This window comes from Rhinichthys klamathensis, unplaced genomic scaffold (assembly GCF_029890125.1).
Source record: "Rhinichthys klamathensis goyatoka isolate OS25496 unplaced genomic scaffold, OSU_Roscu_1.1 h1tg000076l_1, whole genome shotgun sequence".
NCBI classification, from domain to species: Eukaryota; Metazoa; Chordata; class Actinopteri; order Cypriniformes; family Leuciscidae; genus Rhinichthys; species Rhinichthys klamathensis.
Genome location: NW_026606618.1, coordinates 1,376,632 through 1,386,945, shown reverse-complemented (window position 1 = coordinate 1,386,945; position 10,314 = coordinate 1,376,632). Strand labels below are relative to the sequence as shown.

Here is a 10,314-nt window from a genome sequence, read left to right as displayed (position 1 = left end):
TCCTGAGGAAGAGGACGAAACAAAGCAAGAGAAAGAAGAAGGGAAGGTTCTTAAACCAGAGGGTGATTTATGAGTGACATTTGTAACCGTGTTATGCTCTCCCTCTCAATTATGAACGAAATCAAAGCGATTGTATAGTCGAAGAGGGCGAAAATCTCATAACCAGTAAACAGTTGCTTTCGGCTAATCATCTCAGCTCATTCAGTCATTGGGAGTGTATGTATCACCTCATACTGTAAGGAAGAAGTTTTATTTGCATTATTTGAGCTAAATATGTAAATGAAGTATGAAAAACAGTTTTAAACAGGTTTTCCCCATTAAAGTAGGAGCAGAAGTTGTATGACTTGACCACTGATTTGCCATGTTAGACTGCTTCATTTTGCCATTCACTTTCAAGTCTTACATCATAAAAGACAATATATGGTCCGACACAAATACCCTTTTAGTGTGCACTCACTGTCATATAAAAGTGGCTTTGCCTGGGATCGTTTCTGTACAATCTCCTTTTTATAGACAATCAGCTTCGGAACCATCGACTGAGGCAAAGCCTGTGTGATAGGGTTTTCAGTGCGTTAATGGTACAGAATCAAGGCCTCCCGCTTCCCTTACAGCACCCAGCCCCGCACGAAGAATATACCAAAGCTACTGATAGAAATGCACACACGAATGTACACATACATTTTCCAATGAGGGCTGGGCTCTGCAAGGTAACAGCTTTTGTGTGCATATACTTGCACACACACTCAATATTCATGTGTACTCATGCTGCTTGCAAATGACACTGAAGGATTCACGTGTATTAGAATCAAGCAATATATTAAGTTATTTAAATGTGATTGTAACTACAAAGTGCAAGCTTGTTTCATAATTTAGATCTGTACATTCACATTTAGTTATTTTTTTGTGCTATTTTACAGTGGACCCTTTTCTCAATGGACCTTTTCACACGGCTCTTAGTCAACATAGTTGAGTAAACTTTTCTAGTTGTGAATGGAAACTACAACAAATAATTGTTTTTGCATTCCACTTGACTCCAATAGCAAAAAAAAGAAAAGAAAAAAAAAAGCATTTGTAGCAAGAAAAAATGAGAGATTGATTACAGTGGTCAGAAGAAAGATATTTTCCATCACTCCATCAGCCGTTGTATTAGAAACACTCGCACATCAGCATTACCTAGTTTTCTGAAATTGAATGCCAAGTAATATAACACAAAGTATAGTGTTATAACATGAAATGTTTTTAAAATTAAAATATAAAAAATGCTAGATTTAACTGTGGGATGTGCCATCTCAGTCTGTGAAAAAGGTCCATTATTGGAAAGATCTGTTGTTGATGTATGTGTACAAACCGCACACAATAATCGGAAAAAAACACCACCAACATTCACATGAATGAAGGAAAAAATTAATGAATGAACAAATCAGCGAACAAACTAAATAAATGGGCAAATATATGATTGAACAAATAAATGAATGAAATTGAATTAACTTTCAGAGGTGACTGACATGAGCTCAGATCTGATTGGCCGGAGCTGCTAACATGGGACTCACGAGGGCGAAGCAACCATTGACTTTCCATTCCACACTCGCTCTTTTCTGTCTTATTGAATGTCAGTTTTCCTGCAGCTTCCTCAAACAGGAAGTGCACAATTACAACTTTTCCGGGGTGTTTCCTGTGTGTTTGTCTGTAAGGGGCGGGGCTTTCTGGAGCATGTCGCTCCAAGCTCGGAATGTAAGGCAAATCCCACCCCCCAACAAACCCAACCCCCAAAAACAAGGTGCCCCGCCCCTCACAGACACTTCCAGTCGCCCCCAAAGGGCTATCGACCCAGGCAACGCATCGTGACCGACCTCACTCCGTGCAAAGCTGGGCGCAGTACTGTAGATACTGTACAAAGAGAGAGATGAATGCATGAAACGGAATAAACAGTGAAATGTGAAAAAAGAAAGAGAGGGAGAGATGGAACGAAAGGACCCATGGAGGGTGTTCAAAGCGGGAGGGTTAAAGACAAATTCAAAATATCGACAGGTTTCCTCCTAAAGACTCAATAGACAAACGTGTTCTTCCCCAGTATTGATTTGCATGAGTTTTGATGATTAATAGTTGTTTTCCTGATTTCCTGTCTGAAGTATGCAGTCGTCAGCTCTTATTAAGAGATAAAGAGCATGCCCACCTTTCAAAGGTAAATTTTTTTCTCCGATCCCTGATCTCTGCCCGGGGGCCCTGAATGTATAATGTCCTTTGGAAGTGCTGTACAGTATTGTCGATGTGGCCGTGGCCCCGTATCACCTTTACTCGAATCAGGGCTTGCACCAGTTTGACCTGCCACACCTGCCTTCCCTTTCAACCCTTCATTTCTCAGTCTATCTTCTACGCTGTAGATAGCCTACTTGCTGTTTTTAGGGCGTAAATCTAAAAATAGGTCCGTACCACTAGCTTTGTCATGTGGAACTGTTATACTTTGGATTTTCCTTGAGTTCCTTTTTTTATAATATAGTAATTCTTATTTAACCACGTGTTGCATCTCTTCTTGTGAGAATTCAATGAGTATTATTATTAATAATATGATTACAATTGTTACGATTAGCCATTGTTTTATATTAAGCAATAAGTAGGTTGTTGATGTTTTTTTTTCTGGAAGGGGGATGGTTGTTACAAATATGTCTAAAGAAACAGTAGGAGTCACTCTTAACCTGCTTTACCATAAGACAACTATGAAAAATAATGTGTTTATGTAATATGTACATCTATAAACAAGCTGTCACTGTCTGTGTACTACAAATATGAACGTGCAACAAATAAAAATGGATGTACAAACAGGATCAGGTCTTTTAGTTATTTTCTTGGAGCTTGGCTTGTATCGACACCCAAGAAACACACACACACACACACACACACACACACACACACACACACACACACACACACACACACACACACACACACACACACACACACACACACACACACACACACACACACACACACACACACACACACACACACACACACACACACACATACACACATATATATTAGTATATATAAATAGTTCTAAGTTGCTTTTATGGAAACCTATTTCTGCCACATTTGAAAAAAAGATGGGCAAGCATAATTATTAGATAAAAAGTATGTTATGACATCATAAACTTTTTGTCATAATTGTTCTTGTCATAATTTGTCTGCAGTAGTAATCCAGCGCACACATTTGATCAACTTTGCTGTAATTTATTTCAAGAAACAAAATATGCGATACATTTGTGAATTTCTTCACCTCACATGCATAACAAAGCATTTAAAGATGCAGTGAAAAATTATGCAGCGAAAAAAACATTCATAAGCTGCATTTCAATTAACATACTTCTGTACAGTAAATGTACATACTTCATTGGTGATGGGAATGTATATACCTTTTAATATAATATGATAAGGCATGTATTTACTGAAATTTCTAGTCACACTTTATATTAGGTATTGTTAATACTATGTACTTTCATAAAAAATAGTACAATGCACGTGTGTTCATATTATATTTCAAAACACTTTTGCTGCTACTGAGGTGAGATTTGGGTAAGGAGGTCAGGGACAGGTTTGGTGGTATGGTTAGGTTTAAGGGAGGGTTAAGGGGTAAGGGAAGGGTCAACGGGGTAATCATAGATGCAATTACAGAAATTAGCAGCTGTAATTACAAAAAAATTGTATTTTTACAATATAAGTTTAGTGTAAAAACATTTATGTACACAATAAGTGTATTGTATCAAATGATTAATTTAAATTTCAAGTACATAGTTAAAGACACCTAATTTAAAGTGGGACCAAATTTGATCGATACCACAGACTCTTTGAAAGTAGATATAATCTGTTTTAAAATTAGCAACTGACATATTCATTGCCTTGCATTAGCATTTAACTTAATTATCTTAACCCTGCAAATACACACTTAAAAAAAAAATCTACTATCTTCGTACGATCTGTACGATCATTTGCAATGTACTATTTCTAATCTTGCATATTTAGTACAGAAAGTATGTGAAATGAGATGCAGCTATAGTCATTTCTCAAATAACTGGAGACTTACTGAAAGATGAGCTCATAAGTTAGAATGTAGGCATCACTGTAGACGTACAGCAGATGATCTCTGGGGTCATAGTTTAGAAACTCAATATTAGTCTGCATCTTCTTAATATTAATTTTCAAATCAAAGCGCTCTTCTTTTGTCTTGGTGTCATAAGAGTAAAAGATCTCTTCTGTTTCTTTATCTAGGTAACGAGTAGCATAAAGCACACCGCACACCATGAAGGTGTTTGTGGCAGTCCTTTTGTGAAGAGAAGTGGACCATGTTTGGTTGAAAACAGGAGGGTTACTAGTCTCAACTTTACTGATAATCACATTTCCAAAGTTGCTTGTGGTTGCGTATATAACATAGACGCCTGATTCATCTGTGGCAAAATCCATATCTGTATAGGTGTATGTTGTGCCGAGATGTGCGAAAGGAAAAATGCTGTTGTAACCTGTATCTTTAGGTAAAGCAACAGTACTGACAGCACGAGTCGTCATGTTGAACTGACAGACGGAGTATGTGTAGTAACAGTTATAGTAGAGCGCATTGCCGTACATTACCATGTTTGGCCCCTGAATTGTATTTGTTGTGGGGTTGGTGCTTGATATATATGTATCTGTTGGTCCTATACCTAATAAAAGAGTACTCAAGGTACTGTACTGGCGAACAAAGTGGCCATAAACATTACTACTTGACAGCACCACCAGCCAGTACTTGTTCTCGCCTCCTGGAGCCGGCTTTGCATCTCGACCCCAAGCACCGTAAGTATAGGAGGTACTGTATACCGTGAGGGAATACGTTCTAGGTCCCGCCACACTGACCACACGGCCCAGACCACAGCGGGCTGCAAAGAGAAACACAAACGTAAGACTTTCTGCTGTGGTTAATAATGAAAAAGCTCAGAAAGCTTGAGTTAAGCGATTAATGGGGTCTTAGCAAACCTGGGGGAACTGTAGGAGGTGCTGATGTAGCATTGAGCTCTTCTTTACACTGTTCCAGGTCCCTCTTAACCCGCTGGTTCTCTCTATTTGTCTTTATCACCTGCATGTTGTCAAACTTCTCCAGTTCCGCCATTGCGTCTTTCATATCTTCAAGCTTTAAGAAAAATATCACATAGTACATTTTTTTAACCTCTATATCTGTTGTTTCAAGACAACAGATGAGCCTATTAAAACTTGGATATTTTTTTATGCAGAAAGTAATTATTATAGAAACACAAAAGAACCAAATAAATTATTAATATTAGAAAAAAAAATTGTACAGCACGTCACCTGAGCTGCTGTCTGTACACTGAGATGGTGGTAATTTTGGGTGGTCCTGTTAAGTTTGTCGAGGAGGTCCTGAATCTCGGCGATCTCTAACTCAATGATGCGCAGAGACACGGCTCCATATAGATTCCTGTCATCCTCCTTTTCTAGCGCGATCACGTTTTCCTCCACCTGCTTGATGCGTTGTTGTAGACCCAGCATAAGCCTGTCTAAGTCTGTCATCTGCAGATATTTACATTAACATTATTAATTGTATTACATTTAGTTATTTAAAATAGGTTTGAACAACAGATAAAATGAGAGAAAAAATATACTTGTAAATAATTGTATTCTACCTTTTCTGAAGTGATGGTCCTAGTGCATTGTAAGGCAGAGGTTTCTACGTTCTTGAGTTTTTTCTCAGGGAAAGCAGGATCTGAATTTTTTAGATCGCACACACAGTCCTTCCCTCTCACTGACTGTGATTACCAAATGACAGGAACAATTATATAAAACAAGCAAAAGCACATAATTTTGAATGCATGTAAGAAAATATAGTGTTGATTTCTTTCTTACCTGAGTGAAAGTTAGAGGAATGAGGATCAACAAAATGAATATAGACTGACTCATGTCTGTAGAAAGTGGACTCTATAATAAACAATGTTTGGTAGCAGCAGCAGAGTTTTAAAGCCATATCATTATGGTGAAATAACGTGAAAAGTGAGAGATACTTCTTTATTTCTGTGGGTGGAACAGTTTGTTGCAATCTTCGTCTTATCTTTGTGGACACCTTCAGTAGGTCCATGGAAAATTGTATTGTTTACTGCGTTGCCATGAACTGACAAATTTTCGACGTTTGTTTTGCCCCACAGTCTGTCTGACCACAACGGTGATATTGCAGATTTTTTTGTGAGAGGTGTGTAGGTTTGTTTTTTTTCTTCTAAAGTTCTTTTGTAATACTTTATGTATTTGCAACATCAAAATGTTTGTGTTGTTTAAAGCAGGACTTTTAGCCTTTCGGGGGTTATTTGCTCATCATGCTCTCGTACCTGTTGGTCCTCACAGTCACAGTAAGTCCCATCTTTAATATGGTTTGGATTTCTTTAATGTCTTATTTGGAATGTTTTTTTAACTGAATAAAATGAATTTGTACTAATATGTTAGTTAAATGATATGGATGTGTCTATATATGTTTATAAAATTAAATATGAATTTACAGTATTGTTTATTTATATTTATTATAATTATTTTCTATACATATTACAGTGGTTATATAATAGATCTCATTATTTGACTCCCAAAAATTATTGAAGCATTAATTAAGGTAACAATTAACAAGGTTATTTTATTTAAATAACTTGTTATTTACAATGAACAAGGTTATTTTATTTGAATAACTTGTTATAATACAATAAAATAAAGTTAAAAATGTTTTTTTGTTAAAATTAAACTCATGAAGGGTTACCGAATGATACCGAAATGAGTTGCCATGTAATTGTTTAACTATAATTAAAGGCAAATATTCAGTAAAATGCGTGAATTGTGAATTGCATCCAATATCTTGTGTTTTCATGTGTTTATGTGTGTAATCAGGCGACTGTCCAGGCTCAGAGAATTCCAGGTGAAGAGAAGAATGGTTCCTGCGTGTGTAAATTAAGCAGCTCTATCTGGGCTTTCCCCACTGTGAAGTTCGAGGGAGTCGCAAATCAAGTCCAGACCTGTGAGGACAACCTTATACAGTTTCATAAAAAGGTGAGATCCTTTAAAGTCATACTGTAGATTCATTCTTGAAGTAAATAATGTCAGTGAACTCATTTGCGTTGTAAACTTCCAGGTAAAGGACAGAAATGTACAACTGCCAAAGATGGAACTCACACTTAAGGAGATCACAGCCCGCCTGAAACCGTTTGAGTATCTGAACACAAACGGCCTGTACAACGCCCTTCACCTGCGACAGCTGATGGAGGAACTTGACGAAATCTATTATACTGCCAGTGATGCTCACAAGAAAAGCCCCAGCAAAGAGACCAATGACCTTCTGAAGGAGGTAGATCTTTCTTAAAATAGTGACAGGTCTCCAAAAAATACCCAAACAACATAAAAAAGCACTATAAAAGTAGTCCATATGATTTGTCATGTTATTTTAGTGTTTCTATTAAAATATTTATTACAATTCTGTATTAGTTTTCATTTTTATATGTTTACAGTGGTAATTGTATTATATTATATTTGTTTGTGTGTGTATGTATGTATATGTATATATATATAAAGCTTTATTTCAATTACCAAAAACTATTTTTAGTAGTTTTAGTCAACAATAACAATGCTTGCTACAAGTCTTCTGAAGTCATATGATAGTTTTGAATGAGAAACATTTAAATCTAAGACATTATTCAATGATAACTGTTGTTCAAAGCTCATGTTTAGTCTGCATTCGTATCCAAAAATCAGAAGTGGCAGAAAATACTTTCTGATTACGGTTTGCTCCTCATTGAAGTTCCATGAATTGAAAATTCATTAATTGCAAATGAACAAAAGATTCGCCAAAAAATGGAAGATGAAAAACAGATTTCTGAATGGATTCAAAGATATGTTGACAATGTTTCTGTATTCTGTTTCTCTCAGTTGACTAGGGCAAAGAAGGACATCCAGAACATGTACAAAAGCAATGTCTTCAATCTAGAGACAATGAAAACGAGGCTACGTGACCTCAACAACAGAGCACAGAACTGCAAAAGTATACCTGAAGACTTTAGAAGTAAGTACAGGACTCTCAATGAGAGGAGAAAGGTTTTTAAATTTATGTTGTGATCTCATTGATGTTTTTAAAAGCATTGTGAAAACTGGAAGAGACTGTAAAAAAAATGTTTACCTGAATATTGAACATATGACCAATCCATACGATGCACTTGCAGGCACTTGTCATCAGCGTATTATGTCCAACATAAGTTCTCCAGTTGTCACCAAGCTCAATTCCATCAGCAAGTCCTATATCTCTGGTGCTTGGGGTAGGGAGGCCAAACCGAACAGCAAGGAACGTTATTGGGAACACTGTCTGGTGAGTGGACACAAGCATGGGAACACAATCAGGATGTACAACTTGTACGAAGATTTCATGGCCAGCAAGAACTACAAAGATGAATACATCGCAGCATCCTACAGCCACAAAAATGCTGTTCAGGGCTCTGGCACTATACTGTACGACAATACCGTATTTTACCAATGCTACAGCACCGCTGAGATCTGTAGCTTTAACATTACAACACAAGCAACCAAGCGTGTAAAACTGGATGGTGCTGGAATCGACAACCAGTTCCCTTTCTGCTACTACAGCTGCCGTGACTGGACAGACATCGACCTGGAGGCTGACCGAGACGCCGTGTGGGTGATATACGCCACCGAGGAGAACCGCGGCAACATTGTTGTGAGTCGCTTAGACCCGCTGGAGCTCAATATCACACACACCTGGAAGACACATCTCTTTAAGAGGTCCGTCACCAGCACGTTTATGGTGTGCGGGGTCCTGTACGCTACACGCTATGTTAGTACTTACCAAGAAGAGGTGTTTTATGCCTTTGATACAACCACTGGCCAAGAGATAAACACTCTTTCTTTGCCTTTTGAGAAGGTTTCTGCTGGAATAGCCAATCTGAACTACAATCCTGTTGACAGGAGACTTTACATGTATAATGATGCCTATCTGTTAGCATATAACACCTTCAACTGAGAGTCTTTCATATTCATACTAGAGTCTTGCAGCTAAGAAAAAAAGCAATACCATATAGTTTATTTCAGTCCAAATTGCATAGCATGCAGAAAATCTCAAAATATGCAGTGGTTAATCTAGATTTTTTGTGCTATATCGTTATGTGACTGTGAGTCTTTTGAATTGATTTTGTCTAATTTTGCAATAAATGTTCTTAATACAGATTAACAAATGCTTAATAAATATGCTTTAAATACAGCACTTCTCTGTCAGTGTCTTTTTTATTTTATTTCTTTTTTTAATTTTTTTACTAAATACTGTTGCGAACTGCACACTTTCTTTCAGTACTTTAATGTCACAACACATACTGCAATAGACAAAATGTGATCTCTTGACAGTCGATGTTCATTTTCCTATCCGGCATTGCTGCAAAAAGAAAGGCCTTTTTTATCACATGCTTGATCGGTTAATTGAAGCATATGTGCTGTAGTTTTATTGCATACTTACACCCTGGTCTGTACATTGCTGATTCAATTTTGCTTAAAACAACCCTGAAAAAAACTGACTGGATCCCATGCGCTTTCTGGTGAGTAGAAAAAAGGTCCAGAAATGCTACTGCATGGTCCGTGTATCATCCGATCATTTGATTTCCAATTTGAAATGAAATAAGCAGAAATTAGAAAACGGCACCTTTATTCATTTTTTCCAATTTTTTTGCATAAAACGAATACATGACTTCAAAATTAGTTTTCCACATGTGGGCGGTCATAAGACGCCCCCTTCGGCTGATTGGTCAAGTAAATCTGAGCATGTGAAGTCATCAGTCATCGCTCAGGTCTGTTCAACAAAATAATAGTCCTCAACGGTTCTACCCATTAAGGATGTAATTTGTCTTTTTGAAAACCCAAACAAATCTTTAGAATCTAATCTTCCTTATCCTTGACCTTGTGGCAAACTTTTACTTTCACAAACAAAGGTTTCTTAAGAAAATTCCTACTTTTAAAGATTTCTTATGTGAAGTAAAATATTTAATCAAATCACTAGGAATAATTGATAATAGAAAATGTACTTCTTTTTTGAAGAAATATAGAGATAGTTTATGTACCATGATTATTAATATCTGTTTCTTTTTTCCCCCCTTTTTGTCTTCTTTGTTTAGCTCTTTCCATTTTTGTGCTATGATTGTTCAAGAATGAGTTTACTTGTTTAATATATACATTGTTGGAAATGTTTTAGATTTCTAAAAGATGTGTGTTTGCACTATTGTAATTTTAAAAAATAATAATAAAAATAAATAAATA

General features: G+C 36.7%; 2 protein-coding genes across 2 annotated transcripts; one reads left to right on the top strand and one right to left on the bottom strand.

Annotated features, from left to right (window-relative positions):
- Nucleotides 1-3,980: 3,980 nt before the first annotated feature.
- Nucleotides 3,981-6,014, bottom strand: LOC130085207 (olfactomedin-4-like). Its single transcript, XM_056250832.1, has 5 exons — nucleotides 5,884-6,014; nucleotides 5,664-5,786; nucleotides 5,332-5,550; nucleotides 5,002-5,155; nucleotides 3,981-4,904 (listed from the first exon to the last, which is right to left on the bottom strand). Exons 1-5 carry the CDS (start codon nucleotides 5,935-5,937, stop codon nucleotides 4,075-4,077), a joined length of 1,380 nt encoding a protein of 459 aa, XP_056106807.1. The 5' UTR covers nucleotides 5,938-6,014; the 3' UTR covers nucleotides 3,981-4,074.
- Nucleotides 6,015-6,282: 268 nt separating this feature from the next.
- On the top strand, nucleotides 6,283-9,044 carry si:ch211-194m7.8 (olfactomedin-4). The gene is made up of 5 exons (XM_056250834.1): nucleotides 6,283-6,377; nucleotides 6,901-7,059; nucleotides 7,142-7,354; nucleotides 7,933-8,065; nucleotides 8,223-9,044. Exons 1-5 carry the CDS (start codon nucleotides 6,345-6,347, stop codon nucleotides 9,032-9,034), a joined length of 1,350 nt encoding a protein of 449 aa, XP_056106809.1. The 5' UTR covers nucleotides 6,283-6,344; the 3' UTR covers nucleotides 9,035-9,044.
- The last annotated feature ends 1,270 nt before the right edge of the window (nucleotides 9,045-10,314 follow it).